Source organism: Anser cygnoides, chromosome 6 (genome assembly GCF_040182565.1).
Source record: "Anser cygnoides isolate HZ-2024a breed goose chromosome 6, Taihu_goose_T2T_genome, whole genome shotgun sequence".
Classification (NCBI taxonomy): Eukaryota; Metazoa; Chordata; class Aves; order Anseriformes; family Anatidae; genus Anser; species Anser cygnoides.
The window spans coordinates 22,696,388-22,715,606 of NC_089878.1; the positions used below are offsets into that span (position 1 = coordinate 22,696,388).

The 19,219-nt window shown below is 35.9% G+C and overlaps 1 protein-coding gene across 8 annotated transcripts in view; it reads left to right on the top strand.

Moving 5' to 3' along the window:
* The window catches only part of LOC106029948 (sodium channel protein type 1 subunit alpha), a 98,161-nt gene that overhangs the window by 41,042 nt on the left and 37,900 nt on the right, over window positions 1-19,219 (top strand). For 4 of the 8 annotated variants that reach the window (XM_066999719.1, XM_066999720.1, XM_066999717.1 and 1 more), the window contains 12 exons: window positions 1,575-1,665; window positions 2,496-2,624; window positions 3,333-3,424; window positions 4,333-4,605; window positions 10,970-11,033; window positions 11,686-11,827; window positions 11,977-12,183; window positions 12,631-12,939; window positions 13,673-14,053; window positions 15,229-15,361; window positions 16,097-16,335; window positions 18,914-19,087. In XM_066999719.1, coding sequence (XP_066855820.1) covers window positions 1,575-1,665; window positions 2,496-2,624; window positions 3,333-3,424; window positions 4,333-4,605; window positions 10,970-11,033; window positions 11,686-11,827; window positions 11,977-12,183; window positions 12,631-12,939; window positions 13,673-14,053; window positions 15,229-15,361; window positions 16,097-16,335; window positions 18,914-19,087 — 2,234 coding nt within the window. Of the gene's footprint in view, window positions 1-1,574; window positions 1,666-2,495; window positions 2,625-3,142; window positions 3,235-3,332; window positions 3,425-4,332; window positions 4,606-10,969; window positions 11,034-11,685; window positions 11,828-11,976; window positions 12,184-12,630; window positions 12,940-13,672; window positions 14,054-15,228; window positions 15,362-16,096; window positions 16,336-18,913; window positions 19,088-19,219 lie in introns of those variants that run through there. The other 4 variants (XM_066999724.1, XM_066999718.1, XM_066999723.1 and 1 more) reach the window with 4 other exon arrangements.

Here is a 19,219-nt window from a genome sequence, read left to right on the forward strand (position 1 = left end):
TGTACAGAGAGTGAGCGACATGCAAAGACCTGCCTGTGGCCTTTGTTATGAATGACAAATAGCTGTAAACACATAATACACTACACAGGGCTAGAACTGCAGCTCTCCTAAGAGGACATTCAAATGCTTTAACTGCTAAGATTATCTCCCAACTTTGTTCTTGCAATTCGTAAGGATTCAGTGAATAATTTTTGAAGGTACTTCATTTGCTACATACCTGGAGAATATAGGATGAAGAAGGAAGAGATCCTACAGGCAAATCTAATTTGTTGCACACTTCTGGTTTGTTCAGAGAGCATTGTCCACCCTGTCCACCAGATGAGTTATATAGGCCCTCTTCAGTCTGATGCCTGACTTTTGAATGCCAGCCATTCGTGACTTAACATTATTTTAAATTAGTTTTTGTGGTATGTGATATATATGGTGGTAGAGTTTTTTTGTCTAGCCCTGTAAGAATCATGACATCCTTCTTTTTAGTTCAGTATCAAACATATGTGTTTAGCACCAAAAATATAATCTGAATGGATAGTATTTATTCCACCAATTCATGTGAGGTTTCTGTTATTTTTTTCACATAGTAATTACTGATACATTATTCTTAAGAACATCCCTAAAGTAAGAATACTGTTTTTTATTTACCAGAGTGCTATATATCCAATTACATTTTATGTACTTTGTTTTATGAGACAACTGAAGCTACAGACAGGCATCTCCAAATTTTTCCACTACCAAAATGAACCCTCTTTCTATAATGGAATTTCCCAGCTATGTTAATTCAGAATCTTGAATACTGTCTGTGGACTGTGCGGACAAACACTTCAGGGCATCGTAATTAATTATTCTAAGCCACAGAACAGTGATTTTTACTATTCAGAGCTTGTATGGCAACATGATCTTCAACATGAGTTAAGTCACTTAAATAAAGATATCACAGTGTTCACTGCTTGTTCAGCAATTTAGACAAAGGTCACCAGCATATCTATATGAATCAGGAAGGTAAATCCTTCCCTGTGATTTCAATATTGACTCAAAAAGATATGTTCAATTTGGAATGGTTCAGCAGCTTTAAGCAATGATCTTAATGCTAGCACCATTCTTCTGTAAAATTTAGGCTGAGCTCTTACTTCTCCTATCCCTCTTTCACCTGTAGTGAAGCTTATGTGGGTTATTTTTAGTTATTGTTGTTGTTGTTTGGGTTTTAACCAAAGTATGAAAAAGTATGAAAATACACCTCAAACCACAAAATACTATCCACTTAATTTTGTAAAAGACATTTTAAAATTCTGGTCTCTTATATACAAGTTATGTGTCTGTAAACTGCTTTCTTTAGTTTAAACTAGCTTCTGTTGCAACTATTTTTAAACACATCATTTAGAGAGATGACTAGAGGAAAAATTAACCGTTTGGCAAAAATTTGTTGTATTACTTATTTTTTGCTGCCCTCATGTGGCTATTTTGAGTCAGTTTTTGACCTACTCAGGCTAGTATAATTGGCAATATTTTGCTGTACTTAAGATGGATGGCTGATATGATATTGCATGTATTACTATTGTGTTTTCCTTAACTATTATCTACGTTATTCAGCATGCTTATCATGTGCACTATTTTGACCAACTGTGTATTTATGACCATGAGTAACCCTCCGGACTGGACAAAGAATGTAGAGTAAGTTGCATATATTATTTAAAGATAGCCATGTCTCAGTTCCTCAGGGAGACAATATACCAGTAACTGCGGTCATGTGTGCTGGCTGGAAATATCATGAGATACTATTTCCTCTCTCAACTACATAGAAATGTTGAATAATTATTCAAAACTCCATCTGGGAGAACATTTGGGTAGGAAAAAAAAAAAAAGTTATTTACAGATATTGTTGTACTTGGATTCCACTAGTTCTTGCATGTTTTAGCATTTTCTCTTTATCTCTTCATCATGTTCTCTTCATGGTTTAGCATCTACCCCACATTTTTACACCACTGCATTAATAGCAGAACCATGGCTGTCTATTTGTAGATATCAATTAAGGACAACATTTAAGCAAAAGTATTCCTGAAGTAAGACTTCAGTGCATGATTGTATTCTTCCTTTTCTAGACTTTATACTAGACGGTTTAGATGTTAGTGATTCTGACAGTATCCAGTATCTTATGGTCAAAACATTCTTGGGTTACAGTAACATATCCAGCATTGTATAATTTTAAACTGTCGCAGATAAATTTTTAATATATGTCATTTATTTGGTAGTTTTATTTCTTTTGATTTATGCACAAGATCAGGACCACTGTCCTGAACATGTCAACATGTCACAACTAATGCATATAAATACAGAAATATGTACAATGAATATAATGTATTTTTGAAGAAACTGCTTATTTACTGCTTTCTTTTCCAGTTTTGAAATTTAAAAAAATCCTTCATTTGATCTTAAGATTTCTAACAGAATGCAGATATAAAACGTTGTTACTTACTTCAATTAAATTTTCTAATATTTTCCAGGTATACGTTCACTGGAATATATACATTTGAGTCACTCATAAAAATCATTGCAAGGGGCTTTTGCTTAGAAGATTTTACTTTTCTTCGAGATCCATGGAACTGGCTCGATTTCACTGTCATTACCTTTGCGTAAGTGTTTGTTTTTTGCTTTTTTTCTGAAAGTGAAGGCCAAAAAGGGCATGAAATTAGTATCAATACATATCAATTTTGTCAAATGGAAATTCTTGTACAGATTTACTTTATCTAAAACATTTTTCACATTCTGATATGCATATTTTGATGTAAACATAAATACTGCAGAAGCCATTAGTCCAGTTAGTATTAGAGAGGCTAATTTCATGTCCTGCATTTTTTCCTCTGAGCAGAAAAGGAGCATCCCTTTGACTTCATTCTACAAATTTACCAATCTAGTCTAGATAAAATTTAGGCTTTCAAAGTTAAATCACTGTGATTCACTTCAGAGACATTTAACTTAACTGAAGGCTCTGAAAGCATATTAACACAAGGCAAACTGCAGTGAAAGGTAAACCTCTGACTGTTGCTATTTAATTTTTTTGCTAAAAACGCCAAAACGGTCTTGATGAAAGACCCAAGTAAGTAGCATAAACTTTGCCTAAATTCTGAATAACTGTGATTTAATCCTACAGGTATGTAACAGAATTTGTAAACCTAGGCAATGTTTCAGCTCTTCGAACTTTCAGAGTATTGAGAGCTTTGAAAACTATTTCTGTAATCCCAGGTAAGAAGTAACTGGTGTAAGGTGTTAGGCCCCTTGTACCTCCCAACTGTTCCTTTTTATCCTGTCATTGTGTTTGTGTGTGAACTCCCCTATTACAGATATGTGACAGAGTTTGTGGACCTGGGCAATGTCTCAGCGTTGAGAACATTCAGAGTTCTCCGAGCTTTGAAAACAATATCAGTCATTCCAGGTGAGAGCTAGGTTAAACACTGAGGCTGAATTTAATTCACTAAATTCATATTTTTTAAACATGTCTTATTTTTTTCCACAAAAAAAGCAGGAATCAGAAGATATTGGAATTCACTGAGATCTCTGATTCATTGCTTTTTAACATGAGCTCTTTCCTTTTGAAATCAGCCTTTGAGTTTAACAGATTCTTGCATGAGACATTGCAGTACACAGTGTGTGTGGTTTGCATCTTATGATGTCAAGCTTTCTTCTCCACATTCAACAAATACCAGTTACCCTGAAGTTTTCTTACCCATGTGTATTTTACCTATATGATGTTATGTGGTACTTGTTGTGAATCTTTGTGTCTGTAAAATAGAACTGTTTTAAATGTTGATTTAGTAATGAAGATAAAGGAATAAGATAATAAAGAATAGCATGGGCATTGCATGGGGGATTTATTATCTTAAAATTCTGCAATTTTCCAAACCATCTCCAGTTTTATAGCATTAAATTTTGATAGAATTTCTTGATAAACAGGATCTTTAGTACTGTATTCTAAATCTGGTATGTTATAAAACTGTTAATGGCAAAGGTTTGGGGGCAAGAGGTATTGACAAAAAAAAAAAAAAAAGAAGACCTATGTGAGATTCATGTACAGCATGAATAACAAAGTCACTTGTTTTAGTATTAAAACAAGTATTTTGAAATATATGCAACTCATTCCATTCACAGTTTCAAATGAACATGAACTCCAGCTATTTATTCATCTTCACAAGTGAAAAAGCTCTTCACCAAAGTGTTATTTCACAGACATTACAGTCATTTACTTGGGCTTTTGCATGAAATCTATAACTTTACTAGGAGACGTCATTTTTATGCTTTAAAAATATTTTGAATATCAGAATAAAAATTCCTTTACATTTGCAGGTTTGAAGACTATCGTGGGAGCCCTAATTCAGTCTGTGAAGAAGCTCTCGGATGTTATGATCCTGACTGTGTTTTGTCTGAGTGTATTTGCACTAATAGGGCTGCAGCTGTTCATGGGCAACTTGAGGAATAAATGCCTGCAGTGGCCTCCAGAAAATTTTACTCTGGAAACAAATATTACTTCCCAGCTCAACAGCACCATTGGTGAAAATGGTACATTGGTTAATTCAACAGTGGCTCCATTTGACTGGAAGGGGTACATTGAGGATGAAAGTAAGTATCGTCAGCATAATTCTTATTCAAGAATGTGGCTGACTCAGTTCTTAGAAAGAAGGAGAAGGAAGAAAGATACTTTAGTTAGAAAGGATTTAGTTAGTGGTATATTCTCTTTCTCATCAACCTGCTCCAGTGGCTGGCAGGGAAGAGGGAAGGAAGAGCATGATCTCTCTTGTTGATACATCTTTTTCTCAGATCTCTCTGCGAAATCCACACTTTCCCTGGGATAGACAGAGGTCCCAATGAGTTCCTAAAAGAATAGTCTTAAGCATTTTATATCCCCATACCCCAAAATAAATTCAGAATAGACTACTGTGTCATTTCTGACAGATGACATCCAGTGAGGAATCCAGAAAAGGAGTCCTCAGTATTACCACCATATACCCATTCTTGTGCTTCTCTGTCCTCATTATTAAAAAGGTTTATTTAAGGTCTAACATAAATCTTTCTGCTGCAATCTAAGCTAATTGTTCTTATCAACTTCACCACAGGCCTGAAAACAAATTATTCCCCATCATTAATCAATGTCTCAAAGGTATTCAGAGACTATTTTCATGTTGCCATGGCCTGTTCTCTGCTCTTTCAGTCTTTTTTCTATCACCCTTTTCTCCTAGGATTTATTTCCTAGACCTAGATCTCTCTTCTGGATCCTTTCTTGTTCATAAACATTCTTTATAAAAGTGCAGTACCCACATCCAGGCTTTTCACCTCCACATGAGGCCTGCTAAGTGGATTGGATTGCTAAAAGGAGAAGGATTGCACATAGTAATTTATACTTCTGCTTTGTATATCCTAGGCTAGTGCTTGCCTTTGTTTACAATTGCAACATCATTAAATCATGTTTAGCCTGTGGCCTACCTGTCTCCCGAATCTTTTACAGGCATTAACCTTATTAGGTTCCCACTTTGTATTTGCACAGATCATTGTTCCAGCCTGAATAGCACCCTATTTTTACTGACCATCTCTCCAACTGTCCTGAATCTTTTAAATGTTGCCATCTTCCTAAAACTCACCTGCCACCCTTATGAGATCAGTATCATGCACAGATTTGACAAGCAGACTTCATCCTCTAGATTAGTTAAATTCTTCAGTAGTGGAAAACTCAGAAAAACCTCCTCAGAAGTCATTTTGATGCATTTTTCCATTTTGATAAATTCCCATCATACAATTTTCTAAACAGTTCTGCTGATACAGAGCCGTTTGGCAAACTGAGAATAGGCAAACAAATGTACTTCAGCACAGTTAAATGTGAGACTGCAAACCTAAGTTCCCTGTCCTAAATATCAGTGTTGGACAATTCATGTCGAGACAGGTTCACATGCACCAGACTGTAGCTGGTGGCATACATTGTCTCTTAACAGTGAAAGAACTGAATGGGAGAGAGAAAAAGAAAAGGGAGAGGGAAAGGGAAAACTGAAAACAGTGGACAGCTGTGAAGAGAAGTGTTGGGGTTCCCAGGTGAGTCTTCTCCCCTGGGTGCCCTTTCTAGTGCAGGCTGATTGCCACATAATACTTTTACCATAGTAACCATATATTTTTTTTGATTAGGATCTGCTCTAACTCCCTAGATGTTTTTCCTGCTTACAGAGCTATTAGCACTAATTGGAACACGCTTTTGATCAGGGCAGGTGCTGCATGGCTGGTTCATTTTTATGCTCATACATGCATGTTATTAGGTTACCTAATATAAACCAAAAGCTACAAGCAAGAATAGGCTGGGGAGAAGGGGGGTGGTTCTCACACAGGGGAATTGCTTCCCTTGAGTACCTGCTGTAGCAACAGTGTTAACAGGTACTAACCATGAGAATAAAAGCACATCAAAAAAAACAGCAGGAGAACAAAGGAAAAATAGTGCCACAGAGGCTCTGCAAAGCACTGGCAAAGCAGCTTGCATGAAGTGCTGCAGAGCTGCAACAAAGGCAAGATATAGAAATGCAGTTGGAAGGCCTTCAGCAAAGCACCTAAGACGCTTTGGAGCAGCCAGGACTCTGAAAATTAAAACTAAAACTCTACAGCCAAAAAGCTAAATAGTATCCTGTTCGCATAAATAAATTATTGACTAGGAGGCAGTGTTACCCCTGTATTTAGCACCACTGGAATACTATAAAAAGTTCAATTTAGATGGAATGTTAAAAAAAATGGAGAATGTGCAGAAAAGAGTAGAATGATTAAAGGGTTGGAAAACATGCTTTATACCAAGATAGACCAGGAGCTCAACCTGCTTAACATATCAAAGAGAAGTTTTAAGGGGTGATTTGATTACAGTTGAAAAAAACCTCATGGGGAACAGAAATTTCATCATAGACATACCTTTGATCTAGCAGGCAAAGATATAATGGGTTCAATACCTGTAAGTCAAAGACAGACAAATTTCAAATAGAAATAATTCTAACCATCATCACACACCTGATCAATGGCTGTGATTGATTTCCATCTTAATTTCTTAAGTCAAGATGTAATCTTTTTGTGAAATTCACTTTACTTAAACACTTGAATTCAGAGAGATCCCATGATATGGTGTACAACAAAGTTTAAGTAAGGTCTTCAAGGTCAAACTTCATTTTCTGTGGTTTTTTTTTTTTTTGGTTGTTTGTCTGTTTTTTAACAATCTATAAACTCAATCTCTGATTTCATTTGACTTCAAGGAGACCTGAAGATCCTGAAAAATCATGCTGCATTAGTTACAGAATATACTTTAATAAATGGCTGCTTCAACCTTTTGTGTATTTACACACAAGTTCAAATCTATTATGAAATTATGAGTCTTACTATGAAGTTAATAAGCTTGTCCTTGCTTACAGGCAGTTTCACAAAGAAAAATGATTTTCTCACAGCTTCCTGTTCTCTTTTTCTGGGTGGGCAGATGGAATACAGAAATGGTTCTTACACTAGGTTCACTTAAGCCTAGTTTCAGTTAAGTCTTCTTCTTCAGTAAAAAGAGTGTTACCTGGAGCTCAGAGAAGTACAATGGCACCATCTCACAGGAATACTACATTTTTTTATTCCAATAGTTGTGTATGTTATGCAAAAATAGGGTACATAAGCCCTAAGTTTTCCCTTGAGGTCATTTTCAGAAATGCCATTTAAGAGAGACTTTATGTAAGCACTACTGGCATTAGCGAGCCAAACATTTTTTTTTTCCCCGTTCTTTTTCTGAGATATCAGATCTGATAAACTTAATGCTAAATCCATTTATCTTGCCAAGTTTGCCATAAGCAATTTTTTTCCGGGAAATAAATCTTGCACTGACTAATGAAACACATTCTTCGGTTATTATTTCCTAGATAGCATATTTGTTTCAAGATATGCTGTGGTACACAGAGGGGAGACTGCAAGAGTAATTCTGAAATCCATCATTGCTTCTTATAGAATTATTCAAGTGATGTTCACATTATCTACTCTTCTGCTGTACTTTGCAGCTCAAGTCCATGAGATCAAAATATTTTGGCTTAGCAAAATCTCCTGGGATGTCCCTGTGCCAGCTCTGTTCTTTCTTTCCATGTAATTGAGTTGAAATATCTATTTTCTCTTTGCCTCTGCATTTTCTTAACTTTTTAAATGGCTTAAGAAAAAATATATTTTCTTTTAGTGCTTTTAATTTCTTAAATGAAGATGTTTAGTTCATCTTAAACATATTGCCAGTGAGTCTTCTCAGAAATAGATGGAAACAGCCTAAATGAAGTAAATGGTGTGGATCAGATAGATAGGTGTGGATCTCTCAGAGACTGAGGCTGGTAGAGAAGACAAGTCCCCTGCTCAGTAATTTGAAAGGAGCAGAAAGAAGCTGTAGTTGGCAATGAACAGAGGCCCCTGGCGTGTGCCTGGAGTCTGGCAGAAGGGTGGGGGAGAGCCTGAGGGCCAGCCCAGGTGGTCTCCCAAATGTCCCAGTGCAGTATCATTAGTGGAAATTGAAGGGTTTGTAAGTGCTGACCCCACCACACATGAGTTTGGTTCTGATCCAATGTTGCAAATGCTTCTTACGTAAACCTCCTGCTTATCAGGTGCCATATGATTTTGCAAGAACTGCAAGGCTCCTACTTTCGTTTGTGCTGGGTTTCACAAAGGTTTCATCTTTGTCCTATGTGCTGGGTCTGGCTCACAACTATTCACTTAGGAAGCAGTCAGTGTGAAAGATCTCAGTATCTGTTTTACGTAATAACAGTTATGCTCAGTCATTACCCTAAGCTTATGCAGCCAACTGTAAATTCCCTTAAAGTGAAGTACTTGCCCATCAGGGATTTTTTCATATTTCCCAGTCAAAGAAAATGAAGCCAACCATATGTCTTGAATTTAGTGAGAAACTTTTCACATTACACTGGCAAAATACCTTTCTGAATTTTACATCTATTAGGGTCTTATGCCATTCAGCCTGAGTTGTTTTAAAAAATTTCCTGTTCTGCTATTTTGAGCATTTGTATCTGCCATCCTGAAAAACATGGTTGTACCAGAGTATTCAGAGAAAGCCCGTGTGGCCATTGCCTGTGGAGCTGGCAAGACCACCATGCTCCATGGCATATCTTGGATAAACCTCAGAACTTTAACACAAGCCCTATTTCAGCAGTTCAGCTCAGCTGCAGCAGTGCTGATTGCGACTGACTGCCCCACGTATACTCTATCCAGTCTGGTTTGCATTATCCCCAACCAGCTGTTATGTTCCAGCATGTTTTAATCATGATTAGCTGACATCATGCAGAATAAGATTTCTTTCATATGGGTCAGCTGTGGTCAGCATCAAGTCAGCTAACTTTGCTATTTACAGCTGGGTTTCGGCACAGTGCAGTTCTGCAAAGCATACCAGCCCAGCGTGACAGCAGCAGCACACAGGGTTGTGCACTTTCCGCAGCACAGAAGATTGTACCCTGTATGCATGATGAGATACTGAAATTGTGTTCTTCACAGACTGTCAAACAAAATCTATGTGGAGCTGAAAAACCTAACTTGCCCAAATGGTGAATTTTGCTAACATGATGAGAAAGATAAGAGATGCAGCTGGCTTGGGTATGGTGTACCTCCTGCAGCAAACCACCATGCTGAGCCAGTGACTCGTGACACCTCTTCACACCCAGCACTCATTAGCTTCTGTAGTGACAGCATGTGCAGCCACAGCCAAGTCTAAGCTCAGCTGCACCAACAGCATTTCAGATGAGATCAGTTTAAGGGAGACTAGCAGGCCAGTTCAATGGAGCAGAAATCCAATAGGGGTTTAAAATTTCTTCAGGAAGCAAAAAAGGAAACACCCTAACTCTGAAGCAGCTGTGCTTCAGAAGCACTGGAAGGAAGCTGGGAGGGTGCTCAAGGGAGTAGCACTACATCTCTGGCATGTGCTTGCAGACTTCCTCAGGCAGTACTTCTGGTCTGTGCTGGAAATGGGACACTGGGCTGTGTGGTCTGACTGTACAAATTGTGTCCTGTGCGTGGCTAAATGGTAAGCTTTGCTACAGGAGGAAGCTCCTTCTGTGATGAGTCTTTCAAAATAAAGAGCTTAGCTACTGTAGGAGTCTGCTTTGAGGGGAAAAGGACAAATTCAAGGATACAGTGAAAGTACATATTAACAGATACAACTTTTTTTCCTACCATCTCTTTATTCTTCTAAAAATGGACGGTCGATGTTGTTGCCTATACCATCTAAAAAGTCTTTTGAAAAATACAGGATTACTATACAGCTTATGGGCTGGTTAGCTACTGGGTGATTTGGTGGAAACTATCCAATTTCTCTTTCCTAAGGTGATCAATAATTGCATCATATACCCCTAAAACCCCTCTCACACAAGTCAGTGACTGTTGCAATTAATCAGTTTAGATGTATACCAGAGCCCTCATACCAGTCAGCAAGCTAATTGCAGTGTGTAAGCACCTGTAACTGTTGGAGCCATTGGCAGCCATGTGGTTTTTTACAGAACTCACGTGTAACTGTCACAAGCATTTGTAAGTGACAAACTGGAACCCTTGGCAATGCTGATCAGAAAGTTTCCCTCCTTAAAATAAATTATCAGTATCTTTTTTTTTTTTCCAAGTACAATTTAATTATTGTAATAAATAAGTGTAAAATATAATTTCACAAAGTGTGATTTAGTTCAGTGATCAGTGTGAAAGGAGAACAGTGCATATCACCTTCACACAGCAGCACTTGTCAGGATTTTTAGTACATTTTAGCATTTTAACAGAAGGCTGTGAGAGATGGCACTTACTACAATTCATAGTGGTATTTACTCTGAAGTTACACTCCTGCTGAAAAAAATAATACAAGGTGTTTAAAATTGCATCTGAAATCACCTTAGCATTTTTAGATCTGGATTATGTATTTCAGAGAGCTGTAGTTAAAAAAAAAATAATTATTTTTTTTAAATTCTTTTCTAAACAGGTCATTTTTATTTTCTGGAAGGGCAAAATGATGCTCTGCTTTGTGGAAATAGCTCTGATGCTGGGTAAGACCATGTTTCACAGTATTATTTCACAGTGTTCAAACTAAATCTGTCTTCAGATGTGCACGGTGGGATGCAGGGGTGTTATATTTTGAGTGACTACATTCTTTCACATAAGAAGGAATATTTGATTTTTACACCAGACTGTGGATTTGGATCTCCAATCGCAATGGAATCAGTGGATTTCATTGACTTTGCTGGATTAGTTAATGATCTTAGTATTTGCATGGCTGAATTAGAAATCTGATATTAGTATTTCCTGCCACTATGTAAAGTAACAGACACCACAGCTAGAAAACGTGCTATTTTCCAGCTCCAGTTGCACACCGGAGTACTAACAGGTTCAAGAACAGACAGTAGAAAATATTGACATTAGTTACAACATTAATAATTAAAGAAATTATTTGGATTATGTTTTAGAAGTTTAAACTTTTCACAGTAGGTTTTGTTTTGTTTTTTTTTATGTGCCTTTCCTGATTAATTTTTCTAGTATCGTTTAAAATAATTCTCTATTAAAAGTTACATATTCTATTATTTATAGCCTGATCCACTATACAAGAACAATCGACTTTCTAATCCTAATCTTCTTCTGGACATTCCAAATGATAAATACCAAAATACCTATGTAAGGTTAACACCCAGTTTGTCTTTGCAGGCAGTGCCCAGAAGGGTATACATGCGTGAAAGCTGGTAGAAACCCCAATTATGGCTACACAAGTTTTGACACCTTCAGCTGGGCTTTCTTGTCACTGTTTCGCCTGATGACCCAAGACTTCTGGGAAAACCTTTATCAACTGGTGAGAATTTTTTTATGGATAATAGACTGAATATGTTTGCACCAGTAATGCAAGAAAATCAAGTATCTTATGTTATCTTAATTTTCCCAGTATGAAGAATGGAACCGCTGTTAACTTGTTCTTGCTTATAAATCTATTCTTACTTCCAGACTCTACGTGCTGCTGGGAAAACATACATGATATTTTTTGTTCTGGTGATTTTTCTGGGCTCGTTCTATCTGATTAATTTGATTCTGGCTGTGGTTGCCATGGCCTATGAAGAGCAGAATCAAGCAACCATGGAAGAAGCAGAACAGAAAGAGGCAGAATTTCAACAGATGCTGGAACAGCTGAAGAAGCAACAAGAAGCAGCTCAGGTATACCTTACGGTGCAATACAAAAGAATATTAAAGAAATTTTTCTAGAGATATTGAACCCCTGTTTTTTGAATTTGGAGACAGAAACTGCCCTGCTGGGTATTCAACATCAGAGTTAGCTCAGAGATTTTCTCTTCCGAAATAAAGGCTTTTTACTGAAAACAGTTGAGGCATAATCAAGAAGGAATACTGAAAACTAGAAATACATTGTTCATTATGTTTTTCTTTAGTCTGATGTCATCAATACAGTGTATTAGACTTCTGCATTTTAAAGCTATTCATGAAAGGTGGAAGAAGGCTAATACCAAAGGCTATGACCATATTTTTAGAATATTCTATGAAAAGTGTTAAGACTTAAGGGAGTTGGACGAAAAATTCCATATAAGTAAAATTTTAAAGACTGTCTTGGTTTGCTCAATGACACAAATTAATTCTGCAATGTGGCAGGCAGCAGCAGTGGCAGCAGCAGCAGCAGTAACAGCATCTGCCGAGTCCAGGGAGCCCAGTGCTGCAGAAGGAGCTGGTGGGCTCTCAGAAAGTTCCTCAGAGGCATCCAAATTGAGCTCAAAGAGTGCAAAAGAGAGAAGAAATAGACGGAAAAAAAGAAAACAGAAAGAACAGTCTGGAGGGGAGGAAAAAGAAGAAGATGAATTTCACAAGTCTGAATCGGAAGACAGCATAAGAAGGAAAGGTTTCCGATTATCTATTGAAGGCAATAGACTGACATATGAAAAGAAATACTCTTCTCCACATCAGGTATTGTACATAGATATTTTTAGTAGCAGCATATATTTAAAGCGTCACAGGCTGTTACAAAACTACTTTAGTTTTCCTAGTACAGTAATATGACCCTGCCGCTTAAAGAAGGGAAACATTGAGATTTTCATTCAATTTTATTATTGTTGTCAGTGTCTGACAGAAAGTGCAGTAGCTGCTAGGCCAACTTGTAAAATAATAATAATAATAAAAAAAAAAAAAAAAAATGAAATGTAACTTCATATCCCTATTCTTCTAAAAGCATTATTCAAAAATCATATTAAAAATATTCTCTAGTTGATTCTGTGTTTTTTTTAGAGTGATTATATCTCATCTATACTTATTAAACCTTAACAGTGTTTTTTCATTATGATAGCCTCACCTTTTCCTCGTGCTTTAATGATGTTTGAGTTTGGTTCAATATGTGAAGGATGCTGCATATAAAGAAGCATGTGCATGTTTTTACTTTTTGCTTGATGGGTATTGTGCAACTACTCAGTAACTTTAGTGGACATTAAGAGCAAGGAGTGATCAAAACTGTTTTTGTCTTAACAATCCATGAGCAGAGGTATTTATATCTGCAAAATATAATGAAATACATACAGATGTTTCATAGCAGCATTTACCTTATGGGAAACATATTAAACAAAACAAAACAAAAAAAACGTGATACTAATAACAATGCTAAGTTTGAAGGTTTCAGCTAATAATTATAAATTTTGTTTGCCTGCAGTCTTTGCTGAGCATTCGAGGCTCCCTGTTTTCTCCAAGGCGCAACAGCAGAACAAGTCTTTTCAGCTTCAGAGGTAGAGCAAAGGACATAGGATCAGAAAATGACTTTGCTGATGATGAGCACAGCACTTTTGAAGACAATGATAGCAGAAGAGATTCTCTCTTTGTGCCGCGCAGACATGGTGAACGGCGTAACAGTAACATTAGTCAGGCCAGTAGGTCATCCAGGATGCTGGCAGTGTTTCCAGTGAATGGGAAGATGCACAGCACTGTGGATTGCAATGGGGTGGTTTCCCTGGTTGGTGGACCATCTGTTCCTACATCGCCTGTTGGACAGCTTCTGCCAGAGGTGATAATAGATAAACCAGCTACTGATGACAATGTAAGAAAGTTTTAAATAGCTTAGGCATCATGGCTTTTTCTTACTGCACCAGCCAGTGTTATCTACAGAATGGAATCCTTGGCAATGCTTCCTGGTTGGTCAAGCTGTGAATGCTCCTGCATCTTGTAAAATCTTTAATAAGTAAAACAGATAAAATAGGTTTGCAACTCAAGCTTTTTTTTTTTTTTTTTAACTAATATTCTCGTAACTAACAAATGCTATTTGCAGTTTCCACACACTGAAATATTAACTTGCACATTCACAAAAGCACTATACTACTTTAGTGTGCTATACTTTATTTTTACTGCTATAAAGGTCCATGGCTGTAGTCCACAAAATCAAAGCTACTATACAACTGAAAATTGTATACAAAAATGTTATCGTATGTCTACAATAAATATGACACTGCTACTACCACTTTATCAAAATTAGCATTATCAGTTAATTTTGATAACACACTTCTATATCAGCCCCACTAAAATATAAGAAAGTAGTCAATTCTTTATTATCATTCATTCTTATATATTTCCATCCTTTGCTGGTGGAGTTCAATAGTTTAGACAACAAGTAGTTCATTGGAAGATCACATTTCTACACACTCTACCAAAAATACAACTGTCTGTGTGAACATATGAGCAGCACATATTGCTGTCACTGTGTATATACATGCAGGTAAGAGAAGAGGTCTCTAAAATAAATGTCTTGCTTAGTTCAAAATTGTCTACTAACATTAATCAGAAATATACTAGCATGAGGAAGCATGAGGAAGTCATACTTTTCTTGCTACAGTTTGTCTAGCGTAAAAGACTAGTATGTTATAGGAAACTGAATTCTGTCAGCAAGAGCAAGGAAAAAATACAGTTTGCAAAAATTTTATACAATCTTTTGAATTCAGTCCTTTTCCATTTGTTTAAATAATTTTTCAAAGCTCAAAGGAAATAAATGCAAAAATTAAGTGAATAAACTCTTGCTAACTCTTGAGCAGCAGGTAACTATTGCCTAATACATTTTTTTAATTATTTTTAAGATACTAAAAAGTAAGAAAAGTCTGACATTATAAAAATTGAAGTGCACGAAGCACGCATACATGCATATTAATGACAGGGTTTTATACAATATGTACTTATTTTATTACTGAAACATGGTCTCACGTATTATTTTTTTTTTATTTGTAGGGCACCACTACAGAAACTGAAATGAGGAAAAGAGTATCAAGCTCTTTCCATGTTTCTATGGACTTTCTGGAAGATCCAGCTTTAAGAGAAAGAGCAATGAGCATTGCTAGCATCCTTACAAACACAGTGGAAGGTGTGGGCTACTCATAGCTTAATACTTAATACCTGTTTTTTTCAATAAGCATCTGAAAATATGAGTTGAAACATTAAAAATTATTTAAAATATCTCAATGAATAGATACTGTTCCACAAACGAACAAATATTTATCAAAGCTCTATATTCATTGAGGTTATTACACAAATAAGCATTTTTAGTTCATTGTTCTGCCATTATATATCTTGTGATCATTAGGACTATGGCGTTGTGTCTGATGGTCATAACTAAGAGGATGCTTACTCATATTAATTAAAGAATTATTGGGCACAAAAAGACCACTGAACGTTTTTCAAATATATGTTACTGTTGCTAAAATATATGCATATTTTAGCAGTTATATTTATTCAATTACTCTTTAAAGAAGTGCTGCTATAGGTGATAAAAAAGTTTTTGGTTTTGTTTTTTTTCTTGAACTGGGAATGAAAATTATGTTGAAAAATTTTACCTAACTACCACAATTTTGAAAGTAAAATATTTACATAATAGAACAGCAAGTTTGAGGAACAGTCTGAATCAAGGAACAATAGAATACATAATATATAAATTGGTACTGATGTGAATAGTGATTGAAATATAAAGAAGTTGTGCTTATAGGGGGTTAATCGATAACATTACAGATGGTAATTAACTTGACTGATACAAGTAATGTAGGCTTGAGATGTAGGTTAGAGTAATCACATACTTACTGCTGTGAACTTTGATTTCCCACAGAACTTGAAGAATCAAGGCAGAAATGCCCACCATGTTGGTATAAATTTGCAAATATTTTCTTGATCTGGGACTGCAGTCCGCATTGGTTAAAAGTAAAGCATATCGTCAACTTAGTGGTAATGGATCCATTTGTTGACTTGGCGATTACTATTTGCATTGTTTTAAATACACTTTTTATGGCCATGGAGCATTATCCGATGACTGATGAATTCAATAATGTACTTTCAGTTGGAAATCTGGTAAGTCTATTGTCTTTTTATGTTTATAATTTTGAAGGAAGTATGTCTGAAATAACTGAAAGAAGGAGTTTAACAGTGTTGTCTTGTTGTTGTTGTTTTTTACCTCTTTAGAAAGTGAATTTACTGGCCATTTATTGCTCTCCAGATAAAACACAACATTTTTGGAAATTTCACTGTCAACCCTGGGTCACATAACTTAGGATTCTGTAAAATCACTATTTTCCAGCATTCCGCAAAACCAGATTAAATATTTAAAAAGGGGCACCAATGCTACATTAAGTAAAGTCTATATTAAATAGAAGTTGATTTATCTAACTACTAAACCAGGAAATGCATTACTTCCATGAAAAGCACACCATGGAAATAAATGTAGTATTTCATTTTCAATCAATACAATACAAAAGTGTAAATTATGAATGTGTTTTTAATTGCTTTCCTCTTGTTACTCTGTTTCCTGAGCACAGGTTTACAATCACTAGAAGAGCCATTTAAAGGCATTTCTAGAATTTTCCAGGCTAAATGACTTTTTATGTGGATACGTGGATTGGTTTCTTTATATGTTTTATGTAAAACTATGAAAAATATCCCGCAGTACTTTTTCCTCTCATAGTCTTTACATTTTTTAGAATCATATAATTAGTAAGATACCTTTTTGTCATGTTGTCAACTATATTTTCTCCCTTCTACTTCAAAAAGATACATTATTAAAGAATTCAGGAGTTAATTTTCTATAGCTCTGATGCTTTTGAACTGACAGGTTTGATCACAGCAAAGCGTCTGCTGCTGTAGTCCTACTTAGTCTCTTATTTTAAGAATGGATTTCTTACAATGTGATTTTTAATAATCCTTGTTTTGTAATGAAGAAAAAATAACTCAGATCATGTAAATAACTACAGGATTCAGAAAGGAGAATTAATAGACAAACATATAGCTGGTTTTCCTGTATTTAAAATAAGGGATATGAGTTTCCTAGTAAAATGAAAAATCTTGTGTTGAAGCAATTTATAGTCTTTTTCCAAACAAATATATATATTTATATATTTATATTATTTATATATATATATATATATATTTGTTTGGAAACATATATATACGTATATATTTAATGTGTATATATATATATAATATATATACATTTTGGTGAATGTCAGACTACAAAGAGAGTACCCTATCAATACATGCCCTGAAAAATAGTCCCTCCCCAGCTTTCCTGTAGTGCCCTTTTAGGTGTACTTGAAGGCCACTATAAAAATCTTTCCAGTGCCTTCTCTTCTCGAGGCTGAACAACCACAACTCTCTCAGCCTGTCTCCACAGGAGACGTGCTCCAAACCTTTGATCATTCTTGTGGTCCTCCTATGGACTTGTTCCAACAGGTTAATGTTCTTAGACTGGCGGCCCCAGAGCTGAATGCAATACTCCAGGTGGGGAGTACTCCTTGAGAACCTCACCATCCTGATGGTTAAGAACCTTATTCATATTTTCACGCTGTATTTATTCATTCCCACCTTTTACACATTTGTTTTAATCCTCTATCTTAAAAACTAGTAACTTTTCCCTCTCTAGTGTTTGCATCTGTGATGTATTTAAAAGCAGTAGTAAAATCTATCTTGAGCATTGGTGTTCCTAGGCAGAGCAAGTCAGAATCTGGTCCATCTCCTGATTATCCCAGTTAGATTCTATTCTCTTTAACTGTTCCACTTTCTATTCAGCCTTCCTGAAAATGGATTATCAAAAACAAGAGAAGAGAGGAGAAAGGAGCATTCCAGACCAGGGTTCAGCCAGCCTTTAACAGCTTTAGTACTTCCCTTTTCTATAGGATTTTTTTCTAATACTCAGAATCACAACAGCTCTCTCTCAAAGCTGCTCAGAGTTGCTACTTTGGCAACACCTAAATATGATTCCTGCTTCATTCATAATATTTCATTTCAAAATAAGAAACCATTACCTGGAATATCATGTTTAAAATGGACTCTTAAATGCTATTTCTGACATTAAAGTGATTGAGCCAATGAGCTTCACTAAACTTACTGGCAACACCTATGTAGAAGTTCCTCAGCTTCTTCAAGTTGTTGTATCTCAGTTGATTCCCAGCTGTTATTAATAATCTTATCTGTATTGAACTGAATGGGATTCTTGCAGGCTGGAGGAGCAAAGGAGCTCCATCAGGAGTCAGATTTGGCCTCATTCATGCTGCTGTATAATGTAATTATTATACCAAAAATGATGTTATGCCATGTAATTTCTTGGAAAGCATTCTGGTTTATGTCGTGAAAATCAAATTAGGGATATTGTTTGTGCAGTACAAACAATATCCTTGAGAAAGTCCATATCCTGACAGAGTTGAAATTGGATTCTAAATGTTATAAAACAGAAGTTTATGTAATTTCTTCAGTGTAGAATTCAATTAATTGGAAAAAAAAATTACTTGGTTTGTATGGCCTTTTTTAAGGTAAGGTGGTCATAATAAATCACTACAGTGAACTGTTTTTAAATATCAGTTTTGGAGTAGCCCAAACAACAGCTAAACCTGTAATATTATATTTCACAAAAAAATAACCAACTGCATTCTGATTTCAGGTCTTCACTGGAATCTTCACAGCAGAAATGTTTCTCAAGATAATTGCAATGGATCCTTACTATTATTTCCAGGAAGGCTGGAATATTTTTGATGGTTTTATTGTAACCCTTAGCTTGGTTGAACTTGGTCTTGCAGATGTGGAAGGACTCTCAGTTCTTCGATCATTCAGATTGGTAAATATACATCAATTGCACTGATTTTTCAATGGGGTTTCATTTTTTTTTTCCTTAAAAATGTGCACAGCTTCCCATGACACTAAGCCTTAAGTCTCTTTCATTATTACAAATCCATATTTGTTGTGGTAT